This window comes from Pseudophryne corroboree, chromosome 3 (assembly GCF_028390025.1).
Source record: "Pseudophryne corroboree isolate aPseCor3 chromosome 3, aPseCor3.hap2, whole genome shotgun sequence".
Taxonomy (NCBI): Eukaryota; Metazoa; Chordata; class Amphibia; order Anura; family Myobatrachidae; genus Pseudophryne; species Pseudophryne corroboree.
This window is the reverse complement of record NC_086446.1, coordinates 353200842-353219817: the sequence shown is the minus strand read 5'-3', so window position 1 is coordinate 353219817 and position 18976 is coordinate 353200842. Positions and strand designations below refer to the sequence as shown.

The 18976-nt window shown below is 44.7% G+C and overlaps 1 protein-coding gene and 1 pseudogene across 1 annotated transcript in view; both read right to left on the bottom strand.

Annotated features, from left to right (window-relative positions):
• The window catches only part of CASC3 (CASC3 exon junction complex subunit), a 130397-nt gene extending 115159 nt beyond the window's left edge, over positions 1-15238 (bottom strand). The window contains exons 1-3 of the mRNA XM_063959768.1: positions 14883-15238; positions 5580-5607; positions 1397-1434 (exon numbers count right to left, since the gene is read on the bottom strand). Of these exons, the coding sequence (XP_063815838.1) occupies positions 1397-1434; positions 5580-5607; positions 14883-15164 (348 nt within the window). The 5' untranslated portion in view covers positions 15165-15238. The remainder of the gene's footprint in view (positions 1-1396; positions 1435-5579; positions 5608-14882) is intronic.
• Positions 15239-18424: 3186 nt separating this feature from the next.
• On the bottom strand, positions 18425-18543 carry LOC134889108 (5S ribosomal RNA; annotated as a pseudogene).
• Positions 18544-18976: the final 433 nt, after the last annotated feature.

Below are 18976 nucleotides of genomic sequence, written 5' to 3'. Positions count from 1 at the left end.
TTTTGCGTCATGTCGTAGTATGTGCCACATCTTCCTAGTAGACCATAAAAGGAGGTTAGACCGAATATGATCAGGTATTTCCCAGTCGTGTTGGTGGAGGAAACTTGTCAAAGCTACAGTCGGTAGGAAGCACTACTCCAATGATGTGTTCGTGTAAGTAGAGCTGCCTTGCAGCCAGTCCCTTAAATGTCTCAAAAGAGCGGCATGATTGTAAACCACTACTTCTGGAAAATTGATACCTTCGTTGGATTTAGGTTGAGCAAGTTTTCGCAAAGCAATACGTGCTCGACCACCCTTCCATATGAAAGTTCTAATAAGTCTATTAATCTATTGCGAGTCCTGTTTAGGCAACAGAATGGGAAGCGTTTGGAGGGGGTATAGTATGCATGGTATAGCCACCATTTTTAAGAGGTTGGCCCTACCAAGATATGACAATGGGAGCCGCTCCCACCTCTTAATGTCATCAGTCAGGGTTTGTATGGCCTTCTGTACATTGAGTTTGTATAGTTCCGAGATATAACGTGGCACCATGACACCCAAGTATATAATATATGTGGACACCCAGTGTAAGGGGAAGCGTGTGGCCCAAGTCGGGCACGTCACAGTGCCCCTCAACAGTAAAGCTTTAGATTTGTCCATATTAATACTGAAACCCGAAATACGGCCAAATAATTGAATCTGGTTTAAGATCTGAGCTAGGGAATGTTCGGGGTCTGATACATAAAGGAAGGAAGGAAGTTACAATTTATGGTTATTTCACATCCATGGTTTTAGGATTTTGAGACAGTGGCTCTCCCCTTAGCTGGGAGCTGTTTCTAGCATTCATGTTCTCTATTCAAAGAAATATTAAAACAGGCTGGAGAATTGTATTTACAAATACAGTTTGAGTATCCCTTATCCAAAATGCTTGGGACCAGAGGTATTTTGGATACCGTATTTTTCCGTATTTTGGAATAATTGCATACCATAGTGATATATCATGGCGATGGGACCTAAATCTAAGCACAGAATGCATTTATGTTTTATATACACCTTATACACACAGCCTGAAGGTCATTTTAGCCAATATTTTTTTATAACTTTCTGCATTAAACAAAGTGTATCTACATTCACACAATTCATTTAAGTTTCATATACACCTTATACACACAGCCTGAAGGTCATTTAATACAGTATTTTTAATAACTGTGTGTATTAAACAAAGTTTGTGAACATTGAGCCATCAGAAAACACTATCTCACTCAAAAAGTCCGTATTTCGGAATATTCCGTATTTCGGATATTTGGATATGGGATACTCAACCTGTATTACAACAAATGAGTATGTTAGCAAAATCCTGATATGGGAATACGAACCTGTCTGCAAGTTCAACATACATTACTTATGTGATACTCACTTCAGATTCCTCAGCACTCTCATAGTCCGACAGCACAGCTGTAAGTCAAGAAGACAAAAAGGCATAAATAAAGCAGCCACATTCAGCAGCAGAGAGCATGTAAACTACTAAAAGAAACATCAGCAGTCTCACACAAACATGAGGCATGATCCAGTAAGATCATGAGAGATTCAGCTGCAGGACTGGCAATAGTGCCAAAACATAGCTCAGTCCCACTTACACACAAAGGGGCAGTAACACAAAATAAATGAGCTCTTGTTTATGCACACGATCACTGCCCGATTCTGGCAACGGGCAGCAGGAATAGTAAAGTAATGCACAAAGGGACTATTAAATGTTTGCCTTGTTACATTCTAAACAATGTATTGGAACTCCATACAGTCAATTAGAGCTTCACTTTGTAGCAGATTCCCAAACTCCACCATTAAAGTCCAGGTTTCAAAGATATCGATGCTCAAGTCCATAGGGTTAAATCATACTGACTGAGGTGCTACCTGTGCTTAAGCATGGATATCCTTAAAACCTGGACTGTAATGGTGGCATTTTGAAACCTCTGTTGTATGGGAATTTCATAGTTTACATCAGGCTTAGCGGATATTATCTACTACATAAGTGAACGCTGTGGTTCATGAAAATGACAAACAAGTTGTACATTTGACTTATATGTCAGCTATGGGGGGTATTCAATTAGCTCAGGTAATATATGAGCTGTTGAATTCACCGCCCTGCCTATTCAATTGCAGGCTGTTTTTCTGACATTTAAGGCATGTTTGCCCTTGCCTTTTAATCTTTTTTATTTATTTTAGTGAAAAGGCATTTGGTGAAAAATGCCTCAAAATTGTTGAAAACAGTACGCATTTTCGCTGGCGCAGGTGAAAAAACATTTGGATTCGTCAATCCACAAGTTTTTCACTCCTGCTGAATTTTTCGCCTGGACGAAAAGACAGCCCTGCCATTGAATAGGACAAATCCCCATTTGCCCTAAAAATAGCAACAGTCTGTTTTTTCCGCCTAGGCGAAAATACCCCCGACACAATTGAATATCCCCCTATGCCCCTTGAGGTTAATATTTGCATTTTGGGGAACAGAAAAAAATAAAAAAAAATAAAGTGTATGTAATTTGGAAAAATTTTTTTAGAAATTAACGATTGCACAAAACAATATGAGCTTAGTGTGCGCACGCTAGTCACCAAATGTACAGTAACCAAGAGCAACTAATAAAAAAATTAGCTGTATTGCTAGAGATTGTTAAATACTTGTTAATAACGGTTACTGTTTAAATACACTACCTCCACCCTGTAACTACAGGTTTTAATAATTTTGCTGCTTTTAAAGTAATCAGAACATAAACAGCGGAAAAAAAAAAAAAAAAACAGACTGCCTATTGGGTGTAGCAACAAATGTCATTGCTAAACCTTACTGCTAAAATATACCCTTTAAAAAGGAGATGCTACAAAACCTATACATTCTACACATCTTGACTACAATCTATATCTATCTATCTATATATAGCAAGACCAGCATCCAGACATCCTAAAGGTATTGTAAGACTGAGCTCTCTCTCCACATGTAAATCACAAAACTGAATCCCCATGTCCTAAATTAGGGGTGGGCAACAGGCGGCCCGCGGGCCGAATGCGGCCCGCGGACCGATCGTGCCTGGCCCGCTGTGCCCCATTAGAGTGCAATGACAAGCGGCCCGACAGGCCGCTTGTCATTGCACTGCTCTCAGACGAGGCGCCGCTGAGGAATTCCCGGTCACGTCACAGGGTCAGGTGACCGGGATTTCCTCTGTTACCAATCGCGCTGGGCGCAGAGCCGGATTAAGGGGGGAGCCCGGGGGGGTGGGGGTAAGTACCCCAGGCCCCCGCTTCCTAAAAGGGCCCCCTGCGCCCGCACACAGATCAGACCTCCGATCTGCGGCGCTGCGCTCCCCATGGGTTGCCCTGACAACCTAATTACAGCCGCGGCACCGCATAGAAGTGAAGGACAGCTGCGACGGCTCAGCTGTCCAATGGAGAGTAAACGTGCAGCCTACGGCTCAGTCATTTACTGGGCATGCAGGCTGCAGTGCAAAAAGAAGCGTGGAACGTGGAGCCAGCGGAGGGTGCATGAGTGGAGGGACGAGCTCTCACTCTCGCTCTCCTGTCACTTACGGATGGCAATCCCTAGTGTCACTTGTAGCCTGCCAGCAGCAGAGACAAAAGTAAGCTGGCTGTATTTTTTTTTCTTAGTTGTTTTTTATAATGCTGCTATTTATTAAATTGGAATATTTGGCTCTGTATCGTGTTGGCTTGGTGTGTATACGTAATGTGTGTTTGTGTGTACTATATATATATATATATATATATATATATATATATATATATATATATATATATATATATATATATATATATATATATATATAAATATATATATATATATGTGTGTGTGTGTGTGTGTGTGTGTGTGTGTGTGTGTGTGTGTGTGTGTGTGTGTGTGTGTGGGTGTGTGTGTGTGGGTGTGTGTGTGTATATATATATATATATATATATATATATATATGTGTGTGTGTGTATTTGTAAACATATACACTGTGTGTATATATATATATATATATATATATATATATATATATATATATATATATATATATATATATATATATATATATATACATATACATACACATATACATATACATACTGGACACGGGCAGCACAACCGTTGACTAGAAGTAAAGTCCCCTCCGGAGGGCACCGGGATCCCAATAATAGACCTCCTTCAGGGAACCATTAGTACCCGGGGGCGCTGTCTGCTGTAATGTGTAAAAAGGGGGACGATGTCTGCCGTAATGTGTAAAAAGGGGGACAATGTCTGCCGTAATGTGTAAAAACGGGGGCGCTGTCTGCTGTAATGTGTAAAAAGGGGACGATGTCTGCCGTAATGTGTAAAACGGGGGCGCTGTCTGCTGTAATGTGTAAAAAGGGGGACGATGTCTGCCGTAATGTGTAAAAAGGGGACGCAGTCTGCCGTAATGTGTAAAAAGGGGGACAATGTCTGCCGTAATGTGTAAAAATGGGGGCGCTGTCTGCTGTAACGTGTAAAAAGGGGGACGATGTCTGCTGTAATGTGTAAAAAGGGGACGCTATCTGCCGTAATGTGTAAAAAGGGGACTCTTTTTGAGTATTTTGTGTGTGGCCTTCGAATATTCGCTGGAAGTGTTAAGCGGCCCCCCAGCTGAAATAATTGCCCACCCCTGTCCTAAATAATACCTCCAAATCACTGACCTGCCTACTAGGCTCCTACGACCTACTTCATATATCTCAAACCTCATCTCATAACCTCTTAGCTCTGTTTTCTTTACCTTCTCTCTGATAACCACCTTTCATCTGAAACTACAAAACTTCTCCATGGAAACTACCTATGCAATTCCGGATTGGATGCTCAGACTTTCTCCCAGCCTTCAAATCACTAAAAGCTCTTTGTAAATCCACCAATTTGATGCAGCCTTCCTTACTCCCACTGGTACTCCCTCATTGCTACTCCAAACACCAGTCTGAGCCACACACTTCTCTGAGCTCAGTCAGTCTTTCCTTTTTGTTTATTTGTGCCCTCTGCAAACTCTTCCTACTATCCAGTGAGGTCATTTTTGTATATTTGTTTTATATTTAAAAAACAAAACAAAACCCCAAGAACAAAAAAAACACACAGCCTCAGTGGAGCATGAGCCCTATGTTTAAGAATTCAGTTTAGTATGTAGATACAATTACACCTATCTGAACTAGAATTTGACAAGCTCGTAATTTAGATGAAAAAAAATTGCTGAAACAAAGATGTAATTTCTAACTGCAATCCTTAATACATATTTCCTATTTCATTACTGCCGATCAATGACATGCCTTTTTCTCAAACTCGATAGCATTCTCACAGCCAGGCAGAAACCCAGGACTATGTGATGATGCGGACTGGGTGTGTGATCGGGCTGATCAAACTATAATAATGGATATTTTGGCTACTGATTGGATGTCCCACCCACCACCCTATAGCCATTTTAAAGTGGCAAGCTTATATGTTCAGTCATTTAGAAGGTAGAACAGCTTTAACACATATGGTAAAAATATGCAATGTATGTAACCGAAGCATCCGGATATAAAACAAAACTGTTAGTGAGACAGAAAGCATTAAATGTAACACTCACCATCTCCTTCAATACCGTCTTCGCTTTCCTAATAAAAAATAACAACACAATATTACATATATTTTATGGTATCACTTCTCCACACAAACTAACAATCTTACAATAACCAATAATTTACTGAGAATCTGCTAGATTTTTTTTTACTGACCTATAGTTTTCCCCAGACCGCACCACAAAACAATGCACTCCGGCTGCTCCCTCAAACTCTCCATGCTCTATCACATACTACCATACCAATTTTTTCAACGCTCAATACCTTAACATGGCACGGTTACCTAGCTAAACCACTACGACTATTCCCACTCGTGGGTGTTCGACACCCGCAGAGTGGGAATAGAACCTGTGGCGAGCTTTGTTGCGTTCGCATGCCCCCCCCCACCATCCCGCACGCCCCCCCCCCCCCCCCCCCCCAGCCCCACCGCCCCCCCCCAATATTCTACGGCTGGGATTGATATGCTGACCGCCAGGATCCCCACCGGCAGTCACCAAGCCCCAACCCCTCTACTCTACATTTACATATTTCACTCACACAAACATGCCTGTGAGGAAGGAAGAAAAAACACTTTCTGCCCTCTCCCACCACCACAAGCTCAGTGATGGAGAAAACGCATTCCAAAGCCTGCAGGCACCCCTGATTGTAGAACCACTGGACATGAGCAGCTTACCTTACCTTGGTCATTGCAAAGTACGCATTCAGACAAAATAAATGTTGACTTTCATGGGTCAGTAAAGCTGGGTACACACTATAAAAAAAATTCTGTCCAATCTTTCTGGTTGGAACAAAAATCTGGTAATGTATGCCAAGCAATTTGGTCAATTGACCACTTGCTCCAAAACACTGGAAAACAGAGAAAAAAAATGGACTTTCAGACAAATTGGTTAAGTCCATTTGAATTAATCAATTTATCAAAATCACCATTTTTGTACATTTTCCAGCTTTTGGGAGAAAATGGTTGACTCATTTTCACCCAAACATTACTAGATTTTCAATTCAACCAGAAAGATTGGACAGATAATCTTACAGTGCAGAGATGGAAAAAGCGGAAAGACAAATTACTATATTTTGTAAAAGATTTTTACAGATTATCTGTGAAGGTGTTTTAGATTTGATGCGACTTGAAGAAACAATTTTATAAAAGGCAATACATGACGTACAGTATATTGCACGTAAAAACAAAAGTCTGGCTTCCAAACTCTCTGCTAAGTATCTTACAAGTGTTCTCAGATATTATAACATAAGCAAGCTTTAGCAGAAGCTATTGGGAAGCAGTTTCTCAGTCTTGTTGATTAAGAAAACTTTGGTGACACTTAAGTCCCAAGGAGGATTAGATTGTGCTTAACCATCTAATAGTAGAAAAGGTATCCTGCATGAGCTGCAAGATAAAGACTGGAAAAATTAGTCTCCAAGATTACACACACTGCCAACACAACCATAATGGGATTTTGTTTTTTTACTCGATACGTAGTCTCCGATTCCATGGGGGACACTGGAGTATAGCTGGTGCTGGAAGCATCTGGGTACTAAGAGTTTTGTTGAGACTCCTTGTGCCCTATACTCCACCCCCTGCACAGAGCAGTCTTATTACAATCAAAGCCCAAAAGGACAGAGGAGAGGAACAGGAGAACCAGCCCACACACTAAAAAGGGGTCAGTGGGCCTGGAACACCACATCCTTAAACAATCCATACAAAGCCAAGGGTAAGGGTGGGTATCCAATGTCCACCTAGAATCAAATGAAAGGATGTATCAGGTAAACACCAAAACTGCATTTTATCCATAGGGGACACTGAAGACGTGCCAAAACTATCCAATAAGGGAAGGAATGCTCCTGTACTGTGTGTAGAACCTTCACTCGAAACTAGCGTCCTGAAAGGCGAAGATGTCAAATCAGTAGAATTGCTAAAAGTGCAGCAGACGTGCAAAGCAAAGCTGCTCCAACGAAGAGCCAAGCCACCCAGTAGGTCCCAGCTGATCGGTTCTAGTGGGCAGTCAGCCTTTAATTAACCAGCTATCATCTATTTGGAAACAGTCAAACCACAAAGAGCCCGTGCATCGGAAATTTTTGGACCTGTAAAAGCAACATGAAGGGCACACACACAATATCCAAATACCCAGCAGGAAGAGAAGGAATACAACTCCCTGGTTAATATGATCCTAAGGCAGGGATGGGGAACCTTCGGCCCTCCAGCTGTTGTTGAACAACACATTCCAGCATGCCTTGCAACAGTTTTAGCATGGCCAAATAGCAAAACTGTAGCAAGGCATGCTGGTATGTGTAGTTCAACAACAGCTGGAGGGCCAACGGTTCCCCATCTCTGTCCTAAGGGTATGTGATCTGAACTCAATGGGTACTTGGGAAAGGCTGGTACTCTGTATTTCCAGTCTCGTAAACAGGTAAATGGGTAAAAGTGGATGTAGATGGGTAAAAGTGGATGCACCTTGGGTACGTGTTCGACATATGAAGAACATAGATATTAAAATAAATATATTAAAAAGGACGACACCTGTCTAGATAATGTGTGAAAAAACTATTACAGGTTGAGTATCCCATATCCAGATATTCCGAAATACAGAATTTGTGAGTGAGATAGTGAAACCTTTTTCTGATGGCTCAATGTACACAAACTTTGTTTAATACACAAAGTTATTAAAAATATTGGTATTAAATGACCTTCAGGCTGTGTGTATAAGGTGTATATGAAACAAATGAATTGTGTGAATGTACACACACACTTTGTTTAATGCACAAAGTTATTAAATATATCAGCTAAAATTAGCTTCGGCAGTGTGTATAAGGTGTATATGAAACATAAATGCATTCTGTGCTTAGACTTGGGTCCCATCACCATGATATCTCATTATGGTATGCAATTATTCCAAAATACGGAAAAATCCGATATCCAAAATACTTCTGGTCCCAAGCATTTTGGATAAGGGATACGCAGCCTGTATTGCTAATTGAAAGGTAGGAGATACAATGTAGTCGTATAGGTTGTACCACAGCTGCCTTTGCATCTCTGAAAGAAAATCCTCTGAAACCAACAGGACCTTTCCATTGCCAGAAAAATTAGGATATTCAACGCATCGGTTAGAACAATTACTACTTTATGGTTCAGAATCCGACAATCCTTACAATGACCTAGCAAAGCTGGAACATTTCCAAATGAGGTGCTTACGAAACATGCAAGTAAAACGAACAGACTTCTGTAGAAATTAAAACATCCAAAAACTATGCCAAGACCAACCCACAACTGAATCCTATATCACTAGACAACGTTTAAAGTGGTTCAGAGGAGTCTTCAGAATGGAGCCTAAAAGAAAACATTACAAGTGCCTAAATAACACGCCCGGATGCATGGAAAATAGCACGTGATATGCCAAAGAAAACATGGCTAAAGCAGATTGCCCAGGACCTTCAACCATTGTATTTCCATATTGATGATGCCAAGCAAGCAGCCCTAAACCAATCCCAGCGGCATGCAATTACAGATTCCCTGCTTTTGGCTGTCGACAAGGTTACATGAGAGACAGTGCTCTTGAATTAACAAAAATCAAGGCAGTGACTGAGATGAAGGGTGTCAGGTGTAGTCCTAAATAGGATCACCCTTTAACCTTCAGTCTGGCGCAATGTTCGAAGTCACATAAACGAGCCCAACAGGCACAACCTAAAAGTAATGCGTTTGTAACATAAAAATGTCTTCATTTTCGTTAAAACATCCAGAAACTACACTTCTAAGGGGTTTTAAACAAATTAAATGAATTGTTTATGTAAAACAGTGGCATTTTATTCAAAGAAAGTTATTCTGACGGTTATTAAACTTTTCTACATTTTTCATCAACACCAAGTAAGGATATAGAAAACATATGAATACAAAAGAAAATCTATATGTACAGAAGAAAAAATAATAATTTACTCACCGGTAATTCTATTTCTCGTAGTCCGTAGTGGATGCTGGGAACTCCGTAAGGACCATGGGGAATATACAGGCTCCGCAGGAGACTGGGCACTCTAAAGAAAAGATTAGGTACTATCTGGTGTGCACCGGCTCCTCCCTCTATGCCCCTCCTCCAGACCTCAGTTAGGGAAACTGTGCCCGGAAGAGCTGACATTACAAGGAAAGGATTTTTGGAATCCAGGGTAAGACTCATACCAGCCACACCGTACAACTTGTGATGACCTAACCCAGTTAACAGTATGAACACCAACTGAGCCTTACTCAACGGATGGCTCATAACAATAACCCTTATTTAAGCAATAACTATATACACGTATTGCAGAAAGTCCGCACTTGGGACGGGCGCCCAGCATCCACTACGGACTACGAGAAATAGAATTACCGGTGAGTAAATTCTTATTTTCTCTGACGTCCTAGTGGATGCTGGGAACTCCGTAAGGACCATGGGGATTATACCAAAAGCTCCCAAACGGGCGGGAGAGTGCGGATGACTCTGCAGCACCGAATGAGGAAACACAAGGTCCTCCTCAGCCAGGGTATCAAACTTGTAGAACTTTGCAAATGTGTTTGAACCCGACCAAGTAGCCGCTCGGCAAAGCTGTAAAGCCGAGACCCCTCGGGCAGCCGCCCAAGAAGAGCCCACATTCCTTGTGGAATGGGCTTTTTACTGATTTTGGATGTGATAATCCAGCCGCAGAATGAGCTAGCTGAATCGTGCTACAGATCCAGCGCGCAATAGTTTGCTTTGAAGCAGGAGCACCCAGCTTGTTGGGTGCATGCAGGATAAACAGCGAGTCAGTCTTCCTGACTCCAGCCGTTCTGGAAACATATTTTCAAAGCCCTGACTACGTCCAGTAACTTGGAGTCCTCCAAGTCCCGAGTAGCCGCAGGCACCACGATAGGTTGGTTCAAATGAAACGATGATACCACCTTTGGGAGAAATTGGGGACGAGTCCTCAATTCTGCCCTGTCCATATGGAAGATCAGATATGGGCTTTTACATGACAAAGCCGCCAATTCCGACACACGCCTAGCCGAAGCTAAGGCCAACAGCATGACCACTTTCCACGTGAGATACTTTAGTTCCACCGTCCTAAGTGGCTCAAACCAGTGGGATTTCAGGAAATACAACACAACGTTAAGATCCCAGGGTGCCACTCGTGGCACAAAAGGGGGCTGAATATGCAGCACTCCCTTAACAAACGTCTGAACCTCAGGCAGTGAAGCCAGTTCTTTTTGAAAGAAAATGGAGAGGGACGAAATCTGGACCTTTATGGACCCCAATTTTAGGCCCATAGTCACCCCTGACTGTAGGAAGTGCAGGACACGACCCAGCGGGAATTCCTCTGTAGGGGCCTTCCGGCCTCACACTAAGCAACATATTTTCGCCATATACGGTGATAATGCTTTGCTGTCACGTCTTTCCTAGCCTTTATCAGCGTAGGAATCACTTCATCCGGAATGCCTTTTTCCGCTAGGATCCGGCGTTCAACCGCCATGCCGTCAAACGCAGCCGCGGTAAGTCTTGGAACAGACAGGGCCCTTGTTGCAGCAGGTCCTGTCTGAGAGGCAGAGGCCATGGGTCCTCTGTGCGCATTTCTTGCAGTTCCGGGTACCAAGTCCTTCTTGGCCAATCCGGAACTCTTATTCCTCTCTTTCTTACTATTCTCAGTACCTTGGGTATGAGAGGAAGAGGAGGAAACACATATACCGACCGGTACACCCACGGTGTCACTAGGGCGTCCACAGCTATCGGCTGAGGGTCCCTTGACCTGGCGCAATATTTGTTTTTGTTTTTGTTGAGGCGGGACGCCATCATGTCCACCTGTGGCAGTTCCCAATGGTTTGCAATCAGTTGGAAGACTTCTTGATGAAGTCCCCACTCTCCCGAGTGGAGGTCGTGTCTGCTGAGGAAGTCTGCTTCCCAGTTGACCACTCCCGGAATGAACACTGCTGACAGTGCTTGCACGTGATTCTCCGCCCATCGAAGAATCTTTGTGGCTTCCGCCATTGCCATCCTGCTTCTTGTGCCGCCCTGGCGGTTTACATGGGCGACCGCCGTGATGTTGTCTGACTGAATCAGCACTGGCCGGTTTCGAAGCAGGGGCTCTGCTTGACTCAGGGCGTTGTAAATGGCCCTTAGTTCCAATATATTTATGTGTAGAGAAGTCTCGAGACTTGACCACAGCCCTTGGAAGTTTCTTCCCTGAGTGACTGCCCCCCACCCTCGGAGGCTTGCATCCGTGGTCACCAGGACCCAGTCCTGTATGCCGAACCTGCAGCCCTCGAGAAGGTGAGCACTCTGCAGCCACCACAGAAGAGACACCCTGGCCCTTGGGGACAGGGTGATCAGCCGATGCATCTGAAGATGCGATCCGGACCACTTGTCCAACAGATCCCACTGAAAGATCCTCCATCTTTCCCAGGACTCGCGTGCAGTGATGCACCGATACCTGTTTTGGTTTCAGGAGGTCCCTGACCAGAGATGCTAGTTCCTGGGCCTTCTCCACCGGGAGAAACACCTTCTTCTGTTCTGTGTCCAGAATCATACCCAGGAAAAGCAGACGCGTCGTAGGAATCAGCTGCGACTTTGGAACATTCAGAATCCAGCCGTGCTGTTGCAACACTTCCTGAGAGTGCTACGCTGATCAACAACTGCTCCCTGGACCTCGCCTTTATGAGGAGATCGTCCAAGTACAGGATAATTATAACTCCCTTCTGCCGAAGGAGTATCATCATTTCGGCCATTACCTTGGTAAATATTCTCGGTGCCGTGGACAGGCCAAACGGCAACGTCTGGAATTGGTAATGACAGTCCTGTACCACAAATCTGAGGTACTCCTGGTGAGGTGGATAAATGGGGACATGCAAGTAAGCATCTTTGATGTCCAGCGACACCATAAAATCCCCCTCTTCCAGGCTTACAATAACCGCTCTGAGCGATTCCATTTTGAACTTGAATTTCTTTATATAAGTGTTCAAGGATTTTAAATTCAGAATGGGTCTCACCGAACCGTCCGGTTTTGGTACCACAAACATTGTGGAATAGTAACCCCTTCCCTGTTGAAGGAGGGGGACCCTGACAATCACTTGCTGGAGGTACAGCTTGTGAATTGCCACCAGCACTACCTCCCTTTCCATGGGGGAAGCTGGCAAGGCTGATTTGAGGTAACGGCGGGGGGAAGTCGCTTCGAATTCCAGCTTGTATCCCTGAGATACAATTTGTATAGCCCAGAGATCCACCTGTGAGCGAACCCACTGGCTGCTGAAGTTTCGGAGACGCGCCCCCACCGCACCTGGCTCCGCCTGTGGAGCCCCAACGTCATGCGGTGGACTTAGTGGAAGCAGGGAAGGACTTTTGTACCTAGGAACTGGCTGCATGGTGCAGCTTCTTACCTCTACCCCTTGCCTCTGGCAAGAAAGGATGCCCCAGAAATGGACATAGCATTAATTCTAGAGCCCAGCAGGCAAATGTCCCTCTGAGCATCCCGCATATATAAGACGACGTCTTTGATATGGCCCAGGGTTAGCAAAACAGTATCTCTGTCGAGGGAATCTATGTCGTCTAACAGAGTATCTGTCCACGCTGCTACAGCACTACACATCCAGGCTGAAGCAATAGCAGGTCTCAGTAGAGTACCAGAGTGTGTAGCCTAAGAAGCAGAGACCTTGAACTAAGAAGAAGGAGGTCTGACTTCTCTCCCCTCACTCCCACGATGCAGGGAGCCTGTAGCCAGCAGGTCTCCCTGAAAATAAAAAACCTAACAAAGTCTTTTAGAGAAACTCTGTAGAGCTCCCCTAGTGTGTGTCCAGTCACTCCTGGGCACAAAGTCTAACTGAGGTCTGGAGGAGGGGCATAGAGGGAGGAGCCAGTTCACACCCAGTTTAAGTCTTTATAGTGTGCCTAAGCTCCTGCGGATCCAGTCTATACCCCATGGTCCTTTTGGAGTCCCCAGCATCCTCTAGGACGCAAGAGAAAAGAAGATCATCAGGGGACAAAAAAGATCCATCTTACAGACTGAGGGAAGATCCACCATTGGGTATAATTTACCCTTCTTCACTTGTGGTTACATTTACTATCTGTACGACGGTTCCTGTCATTTTTTAGTAGTGTGCAATTGAGGGAACGCTCATTTTTGTTTGGTTGTTTATCTTAGATAGGGGATTAGAGTGTCACCCAGAGTTAACCTCTATTGCTGCCTAAAGGGCGCAGCAGTTCTCTATTCTTTTTTGCTTTGAGATTGAGCAAATCACAGGGACAGGCTCCATTCTTGTGGGCATACAATAAAGCATCTTGCCATAAGAATTGCATTCTGTAATTCAATTATGGCCCCTAATATCGAACCCAGATCAATTTGCAGATGCAATTCTTGATAAATCACCTCTTCCCCAGTCTGATAAAGTTGGTTGGGTGTACTGCGCCACTGGTTAGTTGGATGAGAAATGGCTTACTATACTGTCTGTTAGCTCTGGTATATTCAATTTGGCCCAAGGAGATATAGGGAGTAAAAACCCCCGATGTTTCCTCGAGTGCTGCGGTCGGGCTATTTGATTAGCTCGGCCGATAGAATGTACGGTTACACCAGTAAACACACAGGTTCAGTGAAACCTGTATGTTTTCAGGTGAAAACGGTGCTGTTAGAGGGGATTTCGCTTCGCCTGCCGAAGGCAGGTGAAACAAAAGCCCTGATAAGCCGCAGCACGCGTTGGCTTATCTGGGCTAATTAGATAGCCCCCGGCAGCGATACTTATCGCCTGACTTGCTGTCGGGGTAACTGAATATCAACCTTAGTTGGGTGGTATACATTAGTGTAGGATAGAGAATTTATGGTGTGTAGTCCAGTTGGGTGCTGCAACCTGAGAAGCTATAGACAGACAATAGACGAAGTGAATATATAGAAGCAGCAGCATGACAAATGTAAGTGAATGTGGTTTGATAGTACGCAGCTTTCAGTGTAAAACTAACTACACTATACCAGGCCACCTCCAACACTGCAGAGCACATACACATAGCATACTTGCCCACCTGACCCTCTCGATGAGGGAGAAAATGCTCTGTTCCTGGACTTTCCTGGTAATGTATGATTGCCATCACCTGTGGTGAGCTAGGTAATTGATAAGAAAGGTGTTTCACTACAGGTGATGGCAATCATACATTACCAGGAAAGTCCAGGAACAGAGCATTTTCTCCCTCATGGAGAGGGTCAGGTAGGCAAGTATGACACACAGCTGGTACACATGCATGCCTCTGATCTATAATACATCGCTCACATGATACATCCTCCACAGCAGGCAGCACTCTCCCTTACTCCTGTTCTCTAGCCCTTATCCGGCCTGCTATACTCACACATTCAGACTCCTTCCCATCCCTGGCTGGCTCCGCTCTTCTGGCCACTGGCTCCCGGCTCTCAACTCTGGCAGGCGGGGCTGGCTGCTCCACAGAGCCGGGGCTCTCACTCCCGGACTCCTCTTCTTCTTCGCTATCCTGAGACACACGTCTCCTACGCCGCCTCCTGTCCGCCATGTCGCTTAGTGGAATCTCCGTGAGGCTGCTCTTGGAACTACATTTCCCGGCGTACGCCGCGCTATACGGAACGATCCCTGTATGCGGCGTGGAGGAGGAGAGCATAACTTCCGGCCTTCACGTGCCTAGTAGCGGGACTCTCGCTGCACACCACGCGATAACCGTGGAGAGGGGGCGGGGTCATCTGAGTTAGTTCAGGCGCACGTCTCAGGGCAAGATGTACTAAGCCTTAAAAGTGACAAAGTGGAGAGTGATAAAGTACCAGCCAATCAGCTCCTGTCATGTTTCAAACACAGCCTGAAACATGGCAGTTAGGTGCTGATTGGCTAGTACTTTATCACTCTCCACCATACCTCCCAACTGTCCCGATTTCGGTGGGACAGTCCCGTTTTTCACGGTCTGTCCCGCTGTCCCACCCGCGGGTCGCAGTGTCCCGCGGGTGGGGGGGCAGTTGGGAGATGCCCCCCTGTCACTCGCTGCTCTGAGCAGAGCAGCGGTGAATAGATGCTGTGCGCATGCGCACAGCGTCTATTCACGGCAGGGAGGGAGAGGGGGCATGACCAGCAGCTCTCACAGCGCTGTTCATGCCCCCATAATGACGAAAACGGGGCGTGGCTTGCGATCGCGGCACTTGCCGTGAGGCCACGCCCCCTTTCCGTTAGGTCACGCCCCCTAAAATCGGGCGCGCGCCTTCGGCGCGCAGAACTGTCCCTCCTTGGATGACAACAAAGTTGGGAGGTATGCTCTCCACGTCATCACTTTTCAAGACTAGGGGATATGTACTAAGGCTAAGCAGTGATAAAAGTGGATGGTTGCCCATGGCAACCAATCAGCATTGATGTAACATTTATAATTTGCATACTATAAACGTATACAGAGCAGCTGATTGGTTACCATGGGCAACTTCTCCACTAGCTCACTTCTCCACTTTTATCATGCTTAGTACATGTCCCCCTGGTGTATACACACAGTGCGATGTTTGCTTGCGATTTTTCCTATATAGTCAAAATCGTAAGAAAAGTTAGCACATATCGCACCGTGTGTACATAGCTTGCGATACTGATGCGCAGGGTCGGTATCGCAAGAAAAATAGACTGTACAGGCAAGGCAATTTTGACTATATTGTGTACAATCTAGTTTCTAGTATAGTCAAAAATGTATACAGTCAAAATCACATACAGTGCATATGGTCAAAATTGCAAGTAAATATAGTAAAAAATGGTGGTTCTGGGCCCCGGGGAGTTCAAGGGAAATTGCATAGTCAAAATTTCACCGTGTGTATATACCTTTAGTACATTTCCTCCTCAGTCTGCAGCGGGCTGGGAACCTCTGTCCCGGCTATATGGAGGGATATCAGTGTGTGAGCGCGGTGTCTGTGCGGCCCTAGTTACTTAGGGGAACATTTACCAAGCAGTGATAAGAGCGGAGAAGTGAGCCAGTGGAGAAATCTCCCCATCAACCAATCAGCAGCTCTGTATCATTTTATAGTATGCAAATTATAGATGTTACTTCAGTGCTGATTGGTTGCCATGGGCACTTCTCCACTGGCTCACTTCTCTACTCTTGGCCCTCATTCCGAGTTGTTCGCTCGGAGATTTTCATCGCATCGCAGTGAGAATTCTCTTAGTGCGCATGCGCAATGTTCGCACTGCGACTGCGCCAAGTAACTTTACTATGAAGAAAGTAAGTTTACTCACGGCATTTTCTTCGCTCCGACGTTCGCATTGTGATTGACAGGAAATGGGTGTTACTGGGCGGATGCACGGCGTTTCAGGGGCGTGTGGCTGAAAACGCTACCGTTTCCGGGAAAAACGCAGGAGTGGCCGGAGAAACGGTGGGAGTGCCTGGGCGAACGCTGGGTGTGTTTATGACGTCAGCCAGGAACGAAAAGCACTGAACTGATCGCACAGGCAGAGTAAGTCTGAAGCTACTCAGAAACTGCTAACTCGTTTGTAATCGCAATATTGCGCGTACGTCGGTCGCAATTTTAAGAAGCTAAGATTCACTCCCAGTAGGCGGCGGCTTAGCGTGTGTAACTCTGCTACATTCGCCTTGCGAGCGAACAACTCGGAATGAGGGCCCTTATCACTGCTTAGTAAATGTTCCCCATAGAGTAGAGGAGTCCATCTTTTGCATTATTTAATACAAATGTAAGCAGTTCCTTGCAGAGTGTGGGTATTCATTCACAGTAGTCCCTTAACTATTGGAGCTTATATAGTCTACCGTACAAATAACCAATCACTGGTGTCTGCTGTGGCCAGAAGCCAATTTACCTACAAGTATGTTTTTGGACTGAACAAAACATCCCCCAGAGGAGGCCTTTATGTGTACATAAAAAAAAAAAAAGTTGCATCTCATTTAAATTCAAAGATTTGGGGTTTGGAATCCGCACTGGTCAGGACTGCTATAAAGAATCAAAAACAAATGTGAGGGTAGAAGTTGTTTACAAAAGCCAACATATGACTACTGACTTTGCCTCAAAGGTTTTATGCAGTAGCATCTGGTTGGTGGTGCTGTTAGTTCAGGAAAAACTTTTGTGGGATTTTGCAGAGACGCAAAAAGACTGTTTAGTCTCTCTGGGGCACACTTTTTACATAGTAATGTGATAGGATGAATTATAAGGTAAGTATATTGAAGGTAAGTAAAAAAAAATCGTTAAACGTAACTTTTGTTGAAGATATACAGACAAAAAAATATTGATACCCAAATGAGAAAAAAATAGTTAAAAAGTGTATTAAATAGACTGTCTATGTCAGACATGAATAAAAATACTTTTTTCAGAGCGAAATGTTTGTTTTCCTGTTCTCTTGTTCAGAATCATGAATCTATAATAGATATTAAAAAGGAACAGAAATCAGGCTTTGTGACTCCAAGAGCCCATAGGATACATTAAGTGAGTATTAATTCAGTGATACCATCTACTAAAAGATAGTATTGAGTATAGAGAACCAGTCACTTCTGCTTTTGCCCATCTGTTTCCATCGAATGGGCAATGAGAGGGGTGGTCTTCTGTATGCCGAATGTCGGGATACCGGCGCACAGTATACCGCCGCGGAATCCCGACACCCGGCATACCGACAAATATTCTCCCTCGTGGGGGTCCACGACCCCCCTGGAGGGAGAATAAAATAGTGTGGCGCGCGTAGCGCGCCACCGTGCCCGCAAGGGGCTCCTTTGCACTCACCACGCTGTTGGTATGCCGGCGGTCGGGCTCCCGGCGCCGATATGCTGGTCGCCGGGAGCCTGAGCGCTGGCATACCGTACGACACCCAATGAGAGAGTGTATGCGCCAAATTTGTCTGGTTTTGAAAGAAGAAAAGTACACTTCTGCTTTCCTGGGTAAGTATATAGATAATTCGTCCTTAACATTACAGTACCTGGTATTCCCAGAGGGTCTCCCCTTCTGGTACTGACCTGGCCCAACACTGCTTAGCTTCCAAGATCAAATGAGATCGGGCATGTCCAGTGTGGTATGACTGTAGCAGAAGTTATTTGGGATGGGTTAATGTTCACGCAGATTTACCCAAATTGGATGAGAGAGTGTGTCGAAAATGAAAAAAAGGGGGATGACCGAGGAGTAGAATAGGTATAGAGACAAGTGGTCAGAGATTAATAAAATAGATTAGTATTACACTTCTGCTGTCCAAAAGGGAGCCTCTGTTGCTATCGTGAGCATTGCAGAGGACAACCTTAGATTATGGATTAGAGGCCCTCATTCCGAGTTGATCGCTCGCAAGGCGAATTTAGCAGAGTTGCTCACGCTAAGCCTACGCCTACTGGGAGTGTATCTTAGCTTCTTAAAATTGCGACGGATGTATTCGCAATATTGCGATTACAAACTACTTAGCAGTTTCAGAGTAGCTTCAGACTTACTCGGCATCTGCGTTCAGTTCAGTGCTTGTCGTTCCTGGTTTGAC